Source organism: Corapipo altera, unplaced genomic scaffold (assembly GCF_003945725.1).
Source record: "Corapipo altera isolate COAL_440 unplaced genomic scaffold, ASM394572v1 48b, whole genome shotgun sequence".
NCBI lineage: Eukaryota > Metazoa > Chordata > Aves > Passeriformes > Pipridae > Corapipo > Corapipo altera.
Window position 1 is genome coordinate 3,596,172 of NW_020884884.1, and position 19,700 is coordinate 3,615,871.

Genomic DNA, 19,700 nt, shown 5'->3' on the forward strand with positions numbered 1-19,700 from the left:
TAAAAGGTGAAAATCTTCACTAATGCAGTATTTGTAATACTCTTTGTATAGTCTATTCATTTTAAATTGGTGAAAATGGAAATGTTCTGATACTGATATGCCTAAAGCTTCTAACCACAGTGTCTACTCATCTTTTTGTGTTTGTGCAGATATGTTTACCAGCTGGAAGCCAGCACTTGGGGCGGCAGCAACATCAGTGATAAATACATTATACAAACACCAGTAGGAACACCAGAGAAAATTCATGTCCCATATAATGTCACAGTAATTGATGCATATTCTATATTTCTAGCTTGGGATGTGCCAGGTAAAAACATATTTCTGTGTAGTACTTTGTAGCAAAAGGAAAGGATGGAAAAATTAGTATAATCAGGTAGGCAGCTGAATCATTCTGATATTTTTGGTTTTCATATTTGTTGTTAGTGTTTATATGATTTAAATAGCCAGTAATCTAAAGCTGCTGTATCCTAGAGACATACTATTTTAATAATATTGACCTAGATACTTGACATGGGCATTGTGAGGTTTAGTTTACCAAAACCCTGTATTTTAATTTGGTCTTGTAAACTATTTTTGAGTGCAAGTATTAAGGAAAGAACACAATTTCTCCTCTGTTCAGACTAACCTGAGTTATCACCAGAGAAACCTGACAACATTTTAGGTTTTATGACAAAGAGATCCTGTGCTAGTTTTGACCTGATTGAGTAAATTTTATTTGCCCAAGGACAATAGTGTTATATGGATCTGTTACCTTGCAGGATGGTGGGTCAGCAAAGGTCCAGAAATGTTTTTCCTCTAGTTACTCTTCTCCTGAACATGACCAGGTGGTCTTGGCCTGCCACAGAGGTAGGCTAAGAAGGAATAATTGAAAAATAGCATTTTTTTATATGAGAAACTGTGTTCTGTTTCACTAATATAGATTATAGCTTAAGCGATTGGTGTACTTTACTGATGTTATAAAAATTATATGCTGTAGTTACTGTGGGACAATGAGAGCATTGTAAATGAATAATTTTTTCTCTAGTTCATCTCCATCAAGGTGTCTACCAGTTTGTAGATATTAGGAATTTTTCAGTTAAAATGAGGTCATTTTTTTTTAGAAACCAGATGTTTGCATATTGCAATAACCACGTGTTTTATCAATGAACTCATGGAATTTTTTAATGTCTCCTCTTTCTAATTATTTAAGATGTTCTATCCTTGCATAGCAGTCACAGTAGAGTCAATTGGCATTAAAAATAAAGTCACCTAGAAAAAGTATTTTGCCTTCAAGGCTGGGATCGCAAGTATTGTTGCAGTGCTTAGCAGCATTCCCCCTACCCATTTAAGCAATGATTAATAAATCTATAATACCCTGAGCTGTCAATCTTTTAGTTTTCAGAAGCACAAAATCCATTATAGAAATGCTATAATATATGAAAAAGATTAAAATCTTAAATTAAACTTTTTCCCCTACTGCCTGAAAGGATTTAGAACCCAGCAGAAGGCAGGTGAATTCAAATGGCATATAATCTACAGTTGGCTTTATTGGAAAGTGACTCATGCTGTATTATAGTTTTGATAATAAATATAATTTAAGGTACAAAATATTCAGCAACATTTTAAATAGATTTAAAACATAAGAATGTACTGGAATAGCATATGCTTGTGAAGCATGGGATGTTTCCCAGAAAATCTTGTCCTTGTTCTAGACCTTTTCCAACTACTTAAACTCCTGTTACTTGCACTAGGTTAGAAGCCTGCAAAGAGAATGAGGTTTTGTGTAGTACATTTGGTTATATTGCCATCAAGACTATGCATACAAAGGTTCATGTATTCCTGAAATCACACAATGAGAGGGGTGAGGAGGAGGCTGGACATTACAGCTCTGTAGAAGATTCAGGGTTCTCCTCAGTTGAGGAAGGCCCATGTCCTTCTTCCCGGATACTGAGATGCACCTTGAACACCTATCTCACTACCATGGATATTTTATGACTTTACAGAATCACAGAATATGCCGAGTTGGAAAGGACCCACATGGTCAAGTCCTGGCCCTGCACAGGACCCTTTCTCTCTTCCTTCTTGTTGTGGGACCAATTATTTAAGTTTTTAAATATGCATAAGGGATTGTTTTTCATACAGTACCTTTGTTGGGTAATGTCCTGATTTTAGCTGGGACGGAGTTCACTTTCTTCTTAGTCCAGAAAATGACAGGAAAGCAAATCTTGCTATTCATTTTATTATAGCACCTCAGGACCGCTAGCTTATCTTACAGGAATGAAGAGTACTAACAGCAGGGAAATGTTACTGAAAGCTATTAATGCTACTAGTCCTACTAATGCTACTAAAAACTGTGTGAGGAAGCCTAGTTATATGCAGAAGCTAGGAAATTAATTCCTGACCTTCCATAGTCCTGTATCATGCTCAGTCTAGTGGGTTTTTTTTTCCCTAAAAGGAAGACTGTGGAAGGTGCAGGTGCAGGTTTAGTCTGTAAATTGTGATCTTTTGGAATGGCATAGATCCCATTAGCATGTCCTATGCATACAGTTGTCTAGGGCCACATACATCCGCACCTTCGTAGGATTAGCCTAAAGAGTCTACAGCTTATTATCTTTGTTTATGTCATTGTGCACAGAGTAACTATTTTTTCTGATTTATTTTTTTCTGTGAATGAATCCTTGTTTCACAATAGGCTATATTGAAATAATATAGGTTTTCCTTATAAACCCAGAATGCAGCTTTACTTATAAGGATTGTAAGGTTTGGCAGTCACTCTTGGATGAAACAGTTGTTTTCACTGGTATAGACTCCGTGACAAAAAAGTGGTTTTAATTAGTCGAGTTTGGATGAGAGGGTATTTGTTCATAGTGTCTTCCTGTCTATCGATATCAAGGATGATTTGGCATTCTATCTTATCTGCTGTAATAAATTTGGTTCAAATAATCACCCTCAAGATTAATTATGGACACATCATGTTACACAAACCTTCCTGTTGAATGGTTTTAATTATAATGTTTCAGCATCTGTGTATATCTAAATCTTATGACTTTATAGGTACGTAGCGTTTCAAAACTCCTGACTTAGCTAAATAACAAGGTGGCCCAGTAGTGGTTAAAGTGATGGATTCAGAAAAAAAATATTTGACACACCTCACTCACTATGGAAAATAGGACTTTATTTTCTGAAATAGGTATCCCATTATCTTGTGTTGCATTGCCTCAGTGCACAGACTTCAAATGTACGGTACATTTCACTGATACGCTATGGAAGGATATGTTACAATTATGGAACAACTATTAGCGCCACAGATAGAAGCAGAAAAGCTGAATGGAAAAAAAACCCACCACATAATTTCCCCAAGGTATATCCATAAATGTTATTGATAGGTAGGCAGGTAGCCATCCTGCATTCTGTCTCATTGACACCACCTCTGGTCCTCACTGGGGGCCTGATTCTTCTAGATGTCTTCAGTGCTGGTGATAACATGAAAGTTGAACATGCTCAAAAGAGGATCCTGTCCTCTGCTCCTAAGTTATTTGCTTCATATGTTGACGATCATCTGGATTAAAATGTCTTCTTCATCATGCTGTAACACTCTACTTTATCCACCTCTGGGTCTACTTATCACTTAGAATGAAAGTTGTGTAACATCTAGATTCCTACTTTATTCTTCTTGGGATCAAACATGGTAACTGAATGCCATTTATTTGTCACTTAGCTTGCTCAGCTAACCTGGTTCCTTCCTTATTGGTGGCCTAAAAAATTTGACTTTTGCTAAGCCAGTGTTACATTTTCTCATTTTTTTTTCTTGTGTAAATTATTGTTTGTTCCAACTCCCTGTAAGACAAGCTTTTCAAGCTCAATATCCCCAGTTCTGCATCTTGAATGCAGTCAGCTGTTATTTTTTTCATTCTTGTTGGGAATACTTGATACAGCCAGATTGAGATGTCTGGATATATGAAGCATAATGTAAATACTTGATTTCAGAAAGCCAAATAGATGGGTTTATTTTGTGAATTTAAATATTAAAATGTAACTTTAAAAGATAGGGCGTTTAATACTATTTTAGTATTTTTTTGCTATAAGTGAAACAGTTTAACTATTTTGCTCTAATTGTGATTGGGTTTCACATCATAGTGAACAATTTTTCAGCAATTGATTTCAAACAGATTTTTGGTGACAAGTCTGTAAAAAACTGGCTTTTTCCCTCCAGTTCAGCATCTTGTGCTGCAAATGCTATTTTTGACCTACCCTAGTTTTGAAGTACACAAAGCCGTCAAACCTAATTTGCAGAGTTTTGCACAGAATTGTCCATTAAATATTATCCAAATATACCCACAAAAACCCAAGGTTTCGTTTGATTGATTTGTCCCATTGCAAAATGTGCACCTGCTGTGAAATGAAGTCGCAGAGAAAAAAAAAGTGGAATAATTTAACTTTTTTATTTGTAAAGATAATCAGGGGTTTTCTGATTACATCTTAACTTCATAAATGTTAAATAACCTATCAGCATCTAGTTGTTGTAAATTATGAAAAAGAGTATTGCTGGGAATATTAACCAACTAAATCCTTGTTCTTTAGTGAACATGAAAATGTGTTATGGCAGGTTGTCATTGTGCTCATGGTAACTTTGACACCAAATAACAAAACTGCCATTTGCACTTAGGGTAAATTGGTTCACTTGTGCTTTTATGGTTCCTTTTATTCTGACATGAATTTATGAACTCTGGAACTAACCAAGTCGTGTGGTTTCCCAGCTGACTTAAACAAATATGCCTATTTCATTTCTTTCAGTCATCAGAGCACACAAGGTAGTAGTTTCAGACGGGCTGCAGATGCTGAAGGCTGTTCTAAAAGAAAGGAGTTTTTTTACAAGTTTCTGTGTTGTAAGAGTATACCTTATAATTTTTCAGATGAAAAAGTGATCCTTTGATTTTAGTATTCAATGAATTTGATCAAATTGTAGGAGGATTTCCATTTGATATTGGAATTTTTCAGGATATTTATTTGATTTTATTTACAATTTCGTTTTTACTTCTGAGAATATTTTTTTCTTGAGCATATTTATTATTGGTATAATTACAAATATAGTGCAATATTTATCAGAATTTTAAGATTTTGGGTTTCAGTTGTGGCTTGGGGTTTTTTTAATGATTTCTAATGTGGCCTGAACATTGTCCAACACTGTCAGATAGGTCAACTACTTTGAAATAAGCGTCCTGTGCTGCATACCGATGGCTGGATTCTGCTGTCCTTGTTTGTATTTAATCTTTCTTGGGAAATCAAGCATTCTGAATAGTTTCAATTTCAAAGGTTTCTGGTGAATTTTACTTAGAATAAATGCACTGATCAGATGCACAAAACTGAATTATATGTCACTTTCATAAGAGAGTGGGTTTTTCTGGCTGAAATATCTGACAGGACTGGAGAAGAAGGAGACCTTAACTAGGAGGTTAAAAAATGTTTCTATTTGATATGCTGTCTACCATTTCAAACTCTTACTTCCAGATATTCTGTTGTATCTTTTACAGGCCCTCCAGTTATAAGGGGGAAAATAATAGTAGTAGTAGTAGTAGTAATAATAATAATAATAATAATAGTAATAATAATAACAATATATACTCAATTACTAGCAAAATTACACAATATGCACTCAGGTGCACTCCTCTGGAGCATTTCATCTTCCATACATCAGGCAAAAAATAATTTTGTTCTTTGCAGAAACAATCTACTTCAAGATCACCTCCTAGAGGTTTACTCTGTAACATCCTGCTTGATTTTAAAAGTTGTATTTTATTATTCTATTCTTAATTATTAGATCTTGATGTTTTTCTTGTAAGCTTTACACTGAAAAAGGAAAGTTTTACAGGGGAATTTTTGCATTTTTCATCTCCTTCTCCCTTCACCTCTTCCAACAACTACTAACATCTTTGTTCTTCCTGTAAGCTGAGCAGTTGAATAAGATTGAAGCCATACCTCTACTTTGGGGCTATTTTTTCAGCTTTTTAGTGTAGTGACATTTTCTTTGTCTAGCATCTAATCAGGCATAGCAAGTTATTTCTTTGGAATTTTTATATCCTCTTTTTCTTATAAGAATTTTAAAAACTTGGTATTTCAAAGATTTTTCTGATCTTCCAAAGTACATCAGTTGTTTATAGTGCCACAAATAAACTTGAAATCTCTGATTTCTTGTCAACTTTTTTTTTAGTCAACGTGCATATTCACATACATACTTAAGCTAAAAAAATCCATCTAAAAAGTGCACAACAGTAGAAAAAATGCTATTTGTAGCTTCAGGGTAGTAGTATCAATGTAGATAATTTATCAGAAAAAGACCCAAAATGCAATTAAGAGAAAAAGTTGAGTTGTTTTCCAAAGTTACAAATGGAAAGATTCTCAAGGTCTGGACAAGTCTCAGAACTGCTCATAGGCATGTGGTCCTTGGTACAGTCACAAAGACATCTCTGTGACATCTAAAATATGTGTTATGTGTAAAGAGAAATGTGCCTTTACTAATCAGATACATCTTGACTCATTTCAGAAGGCAACCTTGTCTAGTTTGTATTTTGTTTTTTCTTAAGACTGTTCCTTACATGACTGCAGAATGAAGGAAACACATATAACAGGCACTCTTGTTTGGTCATTCTCTTGGCTTTATGAAATTGATGCTGTCTGAGTAGAGCAGTCTAGAGTGGACAAAAAATAAAAACCCTACAGGCCACTTCCTAATTACAAAAAAAAACCAAACAACCCAACCCAACCCAACCAACCAAAACCCTAAAGACATGTGGAAGAAGACAAGAGAAGATCCAGGAATCATTCTGATGGGATGGCATATGGCTTAGCTTGTTCTTCTGAAGAAAGTTTTTTCAGCTTCTCAATGAAACTGGAAAATTACGAACTGACAGCATTGGAATAGGAATAGATGGGGAAAATGTTTGAATTGAAATAGTAAAAACTGAGGGTTTTTTTAACAAAAACAGTTTGTGTTTACATCAGTTAAAATTACATGTTTCTTGGCTCAAGCTATTGTATTGTACTTTACTGGTGAAGCAGGCTAAGAACCTACACTCAGCTACTGCTCTTGGACTAAAAAGGGATAATTTGCTGAATGGTTGCAATTCCCTTTTTTGATCATATGACTATTCAAACAGCAGTGCTTGATAGCTGTTGCTCGTCCAAAATAAATAAAAGCTACCTGGTTCCAAGTCATAAGGTCACTCTTCCCAGAAGTAGCAATTGCAACACACACATTGACTGAATTGAATTTTGGTTTTTAACTAAGAACTGTAATGTCTGTCTTCCAGTTATAATCTGCAGATGGATCTGTTTCAGTTTATGTTTAAATGATTGTAGTTTTCAAGAGAGGCAGTAGGAAAACCTCCAGGGGGGGCTTACATTTAAAATTGCATATGATGAATGACTCTTTGAAGTTGTCCTGCACTGTTGTTAGTATTTCAGATAATCACCAGTTCTTCTCTGTTTCACAACAGGGATATTCATTGTCAATGTGCCTTTGGAATACAACATCTTGCTAAATGCGAGCAGTCCTGCTCTACTGGTGAAGCCAGTAGGACGTGCACATTTTGCCTTTGTGGATGGCCTAGATCCCTACACTCTGTATGAGATAAGAATACAAGCATGCCAGAATGGTAAGACATTTTTAAAAGAATCATCTACGTGACTGGAAGGGAATGGAGATTTTCCAGATGGTTTCAACTCAGCAAAACAGATGAAATCTTATTTTTATATTAGAGTCAAATGTTTGCCCAGTAAAAAGAAAGCCCAGCACTGGATAAAGCATTAGATATTTCTCCATGATATATCACAGATATTTTAAATGGAGATTTAAAAAGTGTATTTCAGGTTATATGTGCCGCTTTATTAAAAGCGCTTTACAAGCAACTTAAAAATTTTTGAAAATGGATATACAGAACTGAATCAGTTATGTAACTACTCACCAGCAAGAAGACAGGAGAGAGGAGCCCAAAAATTGCAAAATTCCTTGAATTTAATGGAAATTTTCAAATCCTGTTGAAATAAGTATTTCTAAAATGACGTTTTCTAACCAATATGCTCCTCACCTGCCCTGGTGAAAATCAAGAGTAATTCATCAGTAGAGCTGTGGTAATTTAAATAAGTATTTAAAAATGAAATGAGGTGAAATAAGGCACCATTTCATCATGAGCTTCTTTATTTGACATTCATTTGCTTTCATTGTATTTTTTTTTTGTTCTTGAGGACAAAGCTCCCATCACTATGCAAACTTCTGTTTTTGTAGGTGGCTGTGGAGTGGGTGGTCAAATATATTCAAGAACTGCTGAAGCACCTCCTAGAGAATTGAGCCCACCTATTGTTAAAGCAATCGGATCTGCACTCATAGAACTGAAATGGACACCACCTAAGAAACCAAATGGCATCATTACTAACTACTTTATTTACAGGTAAATGACTTTATCACCTCAGATTCTTAGTCTTACTTAATGGTTCCTTTCTTTATTCCTTGATATACTAGGAGGTGAAAAAGATGTAGAAGTATATGAAAAAATATGTATTGATTATGATCTATCAATGGCCAAGTTGAGAGTATGAGCTCAGAAAACAATCACTTTCCTGAACTGCAAATAACAAAAAGCATGTGAAATTATGTTTTTTAAAAATTCAAAGGAACAAAAAACCTTACAAAAAATTTATAAGACAAATACTCATACTGTGTTTACCCAAACTACTAGGCACAAACTTCAATCCTCTCTGATAGACAGTTGAGAATTTTGGAACGAAAACAGGAGTAATTCACCATTTCTGAGACTTTTAAAAGCAGAAAAAGGTATCTAGATTCCTAAAACAGGTCAATTTTCCAGTTTATGTTCCTGCTTGTAAATAAGTCAGTGATTACACTGTACCTGTTTATATTCCTTGGTGTTTGTATTCCTCTGCCCTGTCTAGGTTGTTGACTGACACATCCTCACTTCCTATGAGGAGTTTCCTAAGGTCTATCTGAAGATTTTTCTGTCTAGATAGCTGTGTTTAGGGCAGTATTAAACTAGTAGAGTGCCAATGTCTACTGTGCCCATTGACCCTTTGTTAAAAGCTCGCTGAAGCAACCTTCTTGAATAGCTTCAGGAGTCAGAGAATATAAAATTCGAGCCATATATTGGAGAAGAATTTAAACACTGAAGTTCATGGTTTTTCCAGCTCTAAGTATGTGTGGCAAACACATGCTGGGCTGATCTTAGCATTCCACAAAGAATTTGGGACTTTTTATCACATTAGAGGTGTGACTGAGAAGACATGGAATCAAATTACTGTTTGGAATCCTCAGTGATAATTATTATAAATTCATTTTTGCCTTAAACATGTTAGTAGTCTCCAAAAATTCCTGCTGTCTTGAAATATCCTTTTGTGTGCCTTTTTTTTAATTATCTGATCAAGACACCCAAGTCCCTCCCCTGCATAAAGAGGAATAAAGTGTGTGTTATAGCCCAAGACATGTCTTCAGTCTGTTGGTTTTGTAAATAAAGCTGATGATTACCGCTGCTATTCCATGGCAACCATAGAAAGGGAAAACAGGAAATATAATGCAGAAAGCCTGCTTCAGTGAAAAATACTGTAAATTGAATTTGACAGCATTTGATGGCATTTGATTATTCTAGTCACAGCCAAACAATGATATAAAGAGTAATATGAAACAGAATGTGTTACTGCCTAGCAGACTCAAAAGCAATAAACCTTCCTCCAATGTGACACAATCACTTCACAATCATAATTGTAGCCTGTTTGATACCTCTGAGTACAGCAGAAGGGCACTGACTGACATAGATACATTTTGTTTTTTATTTAAAGTGAAATGAAAATGGCGCACTGGGGCTCCAGATACAATCGGTATATTCACCTACATAGGCATGAATCACTTGGCAGTTATTTCAGCTGAAGTTTAAATGTGCTTAGACAACAACAATATCAAATCTTTCTCAGATAGCTGCAAAAAAATCAGAAATGGGATGTAAGCACATAGTTCTTTTTCATTTTGTAGCCACACATAGCCTTACATTGTTATAGCAGCAAGACTGCAGTATTTCTATGGGAGGTTATGGCATGTAATTTCTTCTTCTTCATGTTCCTCTTCCTTACTGCATCACCACCAAAATAAATTCATTTAACTCAAAACCTGGAATGCTTGGGGAGCTAGTGTGTGTTCACACACAGACTTTGCCTTAAAATGGCAGGACTCTTTCTTTCCTCTAGCATATAAAAACACTCACAACTTTGCAGCCATTTTGCTAGAAACCAAAAAATTAAAATGTTATTTTATGAGAAAAGAGATGGTGACATTTTATTTTTGATTAATATAGCAGTTTTAAACACATATCTGAGGCTTTTAAACTTTTCTGCCAAGGACCACAACTTAGAAGAGATTGTGAATGAGACAAGATCTGGTTCATGAGATAACCACCTAATCTACTTCTTTTCCCATTTCTATGACATAACATCTCTGTGACAACCACGAAGTCGCTAGTCTGGAAAAATAGTATTATGGAAATAGGTGATGTATTTCTTGCTGTATCTTAATGAGATATAAGTCACATCAGTTAATGGAACTGCTCTCTGTTGACCACCAGCATTAACTGTGTAGGAGGCACAGGAGATGGCTCTTAAAAAATAGTGCCTGTAAAATTTTAAGTATTTTTGTTTGTAACTTTCTTAAAGGAGAGTCTGAATTTCTGTCAAACTGTCTATGTCATACCCAATAAAATTATATTATTTAGTATGTATTTGTGAGATTGAAATGTAGCTGTCATTAGCTGAGTAGTCCTGATGGTGAAAGTGTAGCAGAAAAATCAACTGGCAGTTTAAGACAGAAGACATGTCTCAGTGGCTGTTGACTGTTGTGACTTGCAACAGGCTTCTATACTGACTCTTTATGAGTAATTCATTGCTTAACTGTATATCCTTAACCATGAATTGCACCCAAAACAGCTTCCAAGGAACATATGTTACTAGATGGTTTAATATAAGAATCCCTATGGATGCCTATGTCATTGAATACAGGACTCCTGAAGGGTTTCATTTATGCCTGTAACTGATAAAATACCCAATCTAAACTAGCATATTACATGCAATAATTCCTTTTGTTCATTTTTTTACATCAAAACTTATACTAAAAAAATGTACCCCAAAACATAAAAGCTACATTAGTATAGATTTATATGAGTAATCAGTGAGGCTTCTTTGTTTAATTAAATGTGAAACTGTAGAGGGGGGACATTGCTGCTGTTGCGTTGTTCCACCACGTTTGACAGTGTGTTTCCCCAGTCACTTGAATTTCACCCCAAGACTTACCAGTGTTCCTAGAAATAACTCACTCTGGTAAGGAAAGCAGCAGGCACTGCTAAAACGTGTAGTTTTGTTGTATGGCAGAAGGTAAACTTGTGAAGAATAATTCTGGTTTGACCTGCGAGACCTCAGGGATTCACTGTCTCCTCTCATGTGAGGAGGCTGAGGGGTGAGCGTTGCAGTCGGCGTCGCTGCAGTCCTTGGTGTGCAGCTCTGTAGTTAGCTGTCACAAAGAAGATCCTGTTCTCCTTCTCATGTCATCCTGCTCAGATTGGCAGTGGGGCAGGGAGAATTTGCCCTTATAAAAATAACTATCTGAGCATCTTTTAAATGAATGTAAGCAGCAAATCAGACTATGCAGATTAAGAGGCAGCTTCCAGCTCTTGGAAATGTTATTCTCCTTTGCAGCTCATTGTACATAAGAAATACTTCCAGTTAAATGAGCAGCTGAATCTTAAATCTTAAGACGATTGAAATGATTACAGACTGTTCAACCACTTCTGTTCAAAGTTTATTCATACATGAAGATATTCTGGTTTTTAGCACTACAGATGGGACCATTTACCTAACCATAAGTTTCATTCATTAAATATTCAGCAGTAATAAGATCTAAATACTTAACCAGGCTACATTGTACAGATTTGCCTGTGGATGAGCTTACAGTTGGTGGCATATTTGATCTTTCAGTGTGGAAAAAACTGTTTATCACAGAGTTTAGAATATTTATAAAACATAAATTTGTGTATTCATTTAAGGGCCATACTGCTCGGTCAGCAAGACATATTAAATGTGACTTAATTGCACTAAAACATACTCTCCCATATTTACAGAGGTTTTTTTAGGCATGTTTTTGAGTACACAGAGAAAAGACTGTGTTTTTAGGTGCAGGAGGAAGATGTAGTGTTTCAAAATTATGTGTCTTACATTGCATCAGTTAACAGCATCCAGGGGAGAGTTCTGCATAAGTCTTAATTTGCCCTTATAATAGAGTACAGGAAATTGTATTAAAAACTGCTGGTGGAATGTTAGAGACAATGGGAATTTTTGGACCCCAGCTCTTACAGAGAGACTGAGAATTCCTAGGGAATCTTTCTTTCTTCTTCTACTTGCCATTCTTCGCCCAGTTCTGCCAACCAGCCCTCAGTATCAACACACAACTTGCCTATTTCACTACACTAGTGATATTGTACCTCAAAACTCTTCATTTAAAAAAAAAAAAATCACACTTCAACCCTTATAAACAAAACAGTGTCCATATAGTCTGCTTATCTCAGAATTTAGCAAAAATTATTTAGCTTCATATAAGAAAGTAATGTCTTTGTGAATGCCTTCTATGTCCATATACAGAAAGGCTGAAAAAGCAGCTGTGTACACACATGCATTTGTTATAGTCTTCATATTTACATGTTAATACCTGGGACTAACAAGCAGCTAAGACTATCAGTTCTAAAAAATTGTTACAATTTGAATTTTTAAATTATTTCCTGATTTGATCTAACAAAATCAAATTCAACAGAATTTTTTGAAACATAGATTTTCCCTTGCCAAAGAAATGTTCTTCAGCTTCTGTGTGTGTATAGTTAACATGACACCCAGTAGCCAGACAAACCAATTTTACTTCTGCAAATTTATCCTACTTGCACTAAAAGTGGCATATAATCTAATTTGTTTTTTTGGTTTTGGCATGGAGGGCAAAAGTGCTTTTACATTCTGCAAAGGCCAAGGTTTCTGTGAAGAGTAGGAGAAATACTTAAATTCATGTGCAGTACAGCACAACCGTCACTGAGATTTATCACACTGTTTAAATGTAACCAACTTAATTTCACACAAACATTTTTATGCCAAGTGAAAGAATTGATTTGATAACTCTGTTTTGAAGATGAGTGCTTGGCTTATTAAAACTGTTGTAAATTATATAGTAGAAGAGGCCATATTACAAAGGGGCTTAGGATCATCTGTAGTCATAACTCTGTATATACTTATATATGTGTACAAATGTGTGTGTGTGTATACATAGACATATATATATATATGTATATATATGTACAAAAATAAAACCCCATTTTGCCAAAAGCCTATACAGTGAATTGTCCTCATATATCTTAAGTTTGCATTTTTAAACAAAAACAGCATTGGAAAAAATATGTAGTTTATTACAGAAAACTCTACTTCTGATATTTTAATGAGGTTTTGTGGTGGAACTGCAAATTCAGCTAAGTCTATGCACAAGGGATTACTTATTCTATTTGCAAGAAAAATGGGATATTTATTGTGAGCAAACCAGAATTTGAAAGTGCACAGCTTTATTTTTGAGGGCATGATAGAATATTTATCCCTTGTTCACTAGGTAATATTTTTCTCAGTAAATTGGTCGTAAATTTTCCATAAATGAGGGATTCTGAGGTGAGTACCTCCATAAATAGTTTGATTTTCAGAAATGTTGAAAACTTGCACCCATATTGCAATTCAAGTCATTACTTAGCAACTACATACGTATTTAAAATTTCACGTAATTTATGAAAGTCTTATTTGTGATGTGTTCTATCCTAGAAGGACAATATGCTATTGTGTTGTTACTCTGGTACTCTGGACAGTGACAGCATACTTGTTTGACATGTTTTATAGTATTCTTCTAGATAAAGAAGAATAATTGGTTGCCTCAAAAACACAAGTTCAGTGAAATGCTTTTAAGATGCAAAGATAGGTAGGCAGTTCCTTGTGTGTGTGTGTAACTTACGGAAAAAAGTTTTGTTTTTTTCTGAGATACAGACTGAATTTGGAACTTCAGGATCTACTGCTATGGACTAGCAAAGTTATTTTTGAATTTATTTATTTAAACCCTTTGCTCTTTATTTTATTCCAGACGTCCTGTGGGCAGTCAAGAAGAGCTGCTTTTGTTCATCTGGACTGAAGGAGCTTTGGAGTTTATTGATGCATCCGATGCCCTACAGCCTTTTACTCTCTATGAATATCGTGCCAGAGCTCAAAATTCTGTGGGGTCAGTGGACAGCTTATGGGCTTCAACCCAAACTCTGGAGGCTTCCCCATGGGGCATGGGAGCCCCTTGGGCACAAGCAACAAGTGCATACTCAGTGAGGTTGAACTGGACCCAACCTGTCTCTCCCAATGGTGTTATATCCCTGTATCGAGTGGTCTATCAGGAAAAACGCAGCGACCCGACATTTAGCACCCCAGCTGTTACTGCACTAACCGTTATGGTAAGAACTGGACCACAAAACCAGTTTTAAGATATTTTTGCTCTGCTTTGTTCTCTGTTGTATTTTAGAATCTCACTTAACACTGATTAGAAAAGTGGCCAGTAGCATCATTGGTTTAAATTTTGTGTTTTGCCCAGTGGAGACTGAAACATTTCACATTAATACTGGATTTCTGGTAGAGGCAAGTAGATTACTCAAAAGCATGGATGTGTCATGTCTGGAGGAATTATGCACATCTACCTTTTTCAGCCTCACTCTGAAAATACTGTCCTGAGCTTTTTGTCTGACCATCAAATAGTGTCACAGGATCTGCACAAAGAACATCAATATCACTCCTCCTTGTATATAATTCTATTTTTTTAATTCGGTTGGAATCATAAAGTGAATGAATTAATTAGTAATTACGTAGTTCATATATGCAATGCATTTGCATGTTCCCTTCATAATTTATCAGTAATAAAAGCAGATCTGCTTTTATTTCCACTGCATGTACTTATATTAAAATGTGCACTGCTGATATGTCTTTCCTTTCTTTTCCTGTTTCTGCTCAGTATGTGAAGGGATAGACTCAGGAAAGACCAGGCTGTTTTGTGAACTGACTAACAATGTTGTGTAAGTCAGTGACAGAAATGGTTACGTTTTGTGCATTTACCACTGCTCCTCCCAGTTATATATTACATTCTAGTGTTTTTATAGCAAGACAGCTTATAGGTAGTTGATTTGAACAGCTGTATATTAGGATAGTACTGCTATACTTGGCTGTCTTCTGAAAATAGATTTTAGAAAACGCTTCAGGAGTTTGTAATAAAGTTTGGTTTCCTCAGCAGTGCCACCTCAAGTTCACAAACCTAGAATTTTCCCTAAATTATCTTCATAGTCTATGTTTGTATTGAATAACACTGGAACACCCCTAAATTCTTAATTATCCCAATTATAAAGTATCTGGTTGACATGCTAGTAGGATCCTAAAGACCTTTCTCTGGAATACCCAATAATAACCTCTAAGTAACTTCCTCAGACAGATCTCTACATGACATGGTGGGAGAAGTTTCCAGCTCAGTAATCTTACACACTCTTGTTATCATATGGTTCCAAAGCAGTTTTGTGTCTGGCTTCCTGGAAGCCTAGATGTATTAAGTTTATTATACATCTTTTTCTGAAAAAGAAAACAGATCCTGAACTGAATGATAGGAATATAGACTTTTGCCTTCTGAAGCAGTCACATCCACATTGCACAGCATGCTAGGCTTTAAAAAGTAGATTGGTATTCTAGAGTTATTGAACTTCAGTAGAATTTTGCTACTTAGCTCCCTTAACTTGTTTTCAGAAAAATAATCACAATCATAATTGTGATGATACACCTAAGATTTTAAAAACAGTGAAATGACAAGGCTTCTCCTAATACTCTGCTTCAGCAGCATGCAATGTGTTGCTGAGCATCAGAATTGACCTGGCCAGTCATGCATTGCAATGTCTTCTAAGCATGCCAAAAACAACAGAAAATGTCCAAGATGGTTGTACTGTGGGTAATAAAACCTACCAAAATGGTCTTTTAAATAATGTTGCCACAGTGTGTTTCTTCAACAGCATCAGTTTAAAAGCCTTCTAGATTAACAAGCTATTATTTACTGAATTAGTATTTTCATGGCTCCAAAATCCTTTCTTTTCCCCAAACATTACCCTGAATCAAAATAACATTCTGTCAGCTTATGTATAGCTGTTCTACTAGCATTGCACCAAAGCTGACTTGCATGGTTTTTCTACTGTTCTTTGTCATGAACGTGTATCGATTATTATTTTTGCTACCCTTTTTTATTTTAAATATTATACTACCCTTCAGGGATGAATCTTTCTGCACATCTCCTCCGTCAGTTGCACTCACTTTAAGCTGTTGCAGCTGCCTTAACTCAGTAGAGTTGTTTCTGATTTATACCAAGGACCTGAGATCTGAATCCTACCTCTTCTGAATATAGCGGAAGAGCTGAAGCTTTGAATCAAAGTTATTGACATAAAGTGCAAAGAGTCCTGTTATCAAAGATATCTTCAGGAGGTTAGGTCAATTATCCCAGCAGGCAAAAACCTGGGCACCAACTTTCAAAGTTATAAACCCTTAAAAATAGAATTTTGTCATGAAATTGCAGGTATACCCTTAACTGTAGCTTTGTGAATGAGATACTTTAATTAAAATGTAATTTTATTGAAGGAACTAGCATTCCAATGATTAAACTTCTGCCCCTTTAAAATATAGCTTTCAGGGGTACTAGGCTAAATCATTTAATCTCCTAAAGCATCTCTATTGGAGCTCCCTCGTGGGATATGCCATTAGTCATTCTCTCACACGAGCTTCCATGTTACAAGTAAGACTTAAAGTATTAAATGAACAATGAGTTCGGTCCTTTATTTAATCTGTTAGACTCCATTCTTATCCCATTAGATTATTCCAGAAAAAAAACCAAAAAACCAGTGCTAGAATCACAGTAACTGATCCCACCCTTGCGCTTGTCGGTTGCACCCTGCTTGCCTGCCACAGGACATAAAGCTTGACTGAAACCTAAAGTAGAAATACAATCCTTGTGACACTGCAGGATACAAATTAAGCTTTCACTGTTGTCCCTGCAGATCGTTCTAGTTTGACAGCTTCGTTTCCATCCATTTCCAGAGCCAAATGAGAAGCATCTTCTGGGTTTTCAAACAATTTGACAGGTTACCTACTCTACCTTCCCAAAATGCAGCTATTCACTCCCCAGTTAAGGGGCATTAATATGTATTTGAATTCATACGTCAAAGGTGTGGCTGCTTATCACTGACCCTTTGAAATTTTACACTGCCTGTGGAGGTGAAAATGGGAACTCAATTCTAAGAGCAAGAGCTGCTGCCAATGAAATGAAAGGAGGATCTCCTTGCACTCTTAGGAGCAAGTGACATACAGTGAGCCATTTTGATGCTTCACAGTTAAAGAGCAGTGTCACCCATTTCCTTAGCTTGTTTGACCAGGAGTGTAGTGACAGATGTTAGGTGACAGCAAATTAAACTGACATTCTGGTTTATTTGCAGAGCAAAGTCAAGTCAAGACTGGTTACAGCAATACAAGTGTCTCCCACAATGTCTTTGCAGTTCATTGTTACCCTCTAAAGCAAGAATGATATTTAGTGTCTTATTTGACAGCATTAACATAAGACAGATGTGTTTATAGGGGAATGGATTGACAGTAAGTTCTCATTTACAGAAATCTGCCTAAAGTGACTAAATTTTCAAAGCAAGCTTCTCACTCTTGTGAACTTAGGGCTTAAGCTTGTGAACATAGAACCCAGAGCTGATTTCATTATAAAGCCAGTGCCTGCCAAACAGCATCAAAGCATCACAGTTCTTTACCTGTTATATTCCAAAGGTTGCTGTGAGGTAAAACCGTGGGTAGGTTTGGACATTTCTCAGTAGATGTTTTGTGGGGTGTGTAATGCTGTTTTTCCCATGACAATTATATCAACTGTTTGGTTGTTTATCATAAGCAGAAGAATTCAAAATCAAGAAGATGAGTAAAAAATGTAAGAAGAATATGTAACTGTTAGAATGTGCTTGGAGAGGGAAAAGCATCCAGAGATAAGGGTTAAAAAGAAAAACTGCCTGCTATGGGCAGTGCCCCGCAATTATTATTATGTAGAATTAAGGTTTCAGTGTGTTAAATTCACCGCAGAAAAGTGTAGATGAAAGTACAATATGCTTGTTAGAAGATGCAAGAGATAGTTATAAGCATTATAGACCTTATTCCTGGGAAATTCTGCACCTGCGCCTACCTAGAAATACAGGTCTTCTCAGAGTGTATTTTGCAGTGTGAGTCTCTCAGTTTATCATTAAAGGCTTTTTTTGGCATATCTATGCCAGCTTGGGATGTAAAAAATTAACACATCTCATAGCTGTTATCACTGCACCAGCAAAGCCTTTGGTTTGGATGCAGCTATGCTAACAGTTGAGAGCACATGTTGGCTTCCCTTACATTATTTGGGAGATGGTATATAACTACACTGACCAAGCTCCTCTTGGCAGGTACTTCATCTGTGTTAGGGAAATCTGTGTTACAGAGTAGCAAATAAAGACTGGTAGGAGGATGAGGTTTTGGCTTGCATGATTATGTTGTCATAAGCAGACAGCAATTTGTATACCAAATATATAACCTGTGTAAGAATATTAAATATAGCTTATTTATTGAAAAACTTCATATCAAAAATATTGCATCAGAAATAATCTAGAGTGGCCAGTACTGCCATATATACACGCCTCCTATGCAGGATTTTACAGATATCTGGAATCATGCATCCGGAGTTAGTTTCTTTTTATTTGTCACATTTAGAAATACATTATATATTAATGTGTGGTCCTTCATTTCTGCCTGCTCATATAGACCAGTGAACATTTGGCAGCATTAGAGATGAGATACCACATAGTAACTTCCTTGTACATAATATTACTCACTAATGCAGTGTAAAGGAATGTACATGGCAACTTTCTTATGCAAGAAGTAATTGAAGATTGTAGCCACAAGAATAAATATGCCAAGGAGAGGGACCAGGGAAACTTCTTTATGCATGCCTATTTCAGATGCCTGGGAAATGGACTGCACTCTAAGAAAACAAGATTACAGTAAGTGAAGGAATCTCTGCACATGCCAGAAGTTCAGAAGATGTGCTACTTAGCAAAGAATGAAAGCTGTGAATGGCAGTGGAGGGCAAAAGTTAATTAGGCTACTGTGCTGCTGTTAGTGAGTGGAAAGTAGCCACAACCAGAAACAAGATGGCTGCTCAGCAGTGCCCTAATACAACCAAAAGATCATCTCCTTAGCTCTGCAAGGGCTTATGGGTTAGGGGGAAATCATACACAGATGACTAATTTTTTTATGGTTCACAGACGATCAAAGTGAAATTCAGCAGCTGTTCAGGACAAGTGACCACTCTAACGGCTGTAATATAACCTGCTAAATAGAGAGGGAATTGCATGAGAGCAAGAGGTTAGCTGTGATTATCGGCAGGTGAGTGCTTTATTGAAGTTGAAAGACCATTAACATTGATGGAGTAATTATTTCAACTTGAAAGTAATTACCTTGATGGGTGATAACTTCTCCAGTGTTCCCAAATTTGATTGGACCAAACAATTGTGAACTCTTGAAGCCTAGAAAAA

The 19,700-nt window shown here is 36.0% G+C and overlaps 1 protein-coding gene across 8 annotated transcripts in view; it reads left to right on the forward strand.

Annotated features, from left to right (window-relative positions):
• The window catches only part of USH2A (usherin), a 379,301-nt gene that overhangs the window by 311,452 nt on the left and 48,149 nt on the right, over positions 1-19,700 (forward strand). For all 8 annotated transcript variants that reach the window (XM_027641249.1, XM_027641251.1, XM_027641252.1 and 5 more), the window contains 4 exons: positions 150-307; positions 7,473-7,631; positions 8,261-8,423; positions 14,177-14,531. In XM_027641249.1, coding sequence (XP_027497050.1) covers positions 150-307; positions 7,473-7,631; positions 8,261-8,423; positions 14,177-14,531 — 835 coding nt within the window. The remainder of the gene's footprint in view (positions 1-149; positions 308-7,472; positions 7,632-8,260; positions 8,424-14,176; positions 14,532-19,700) is intronic.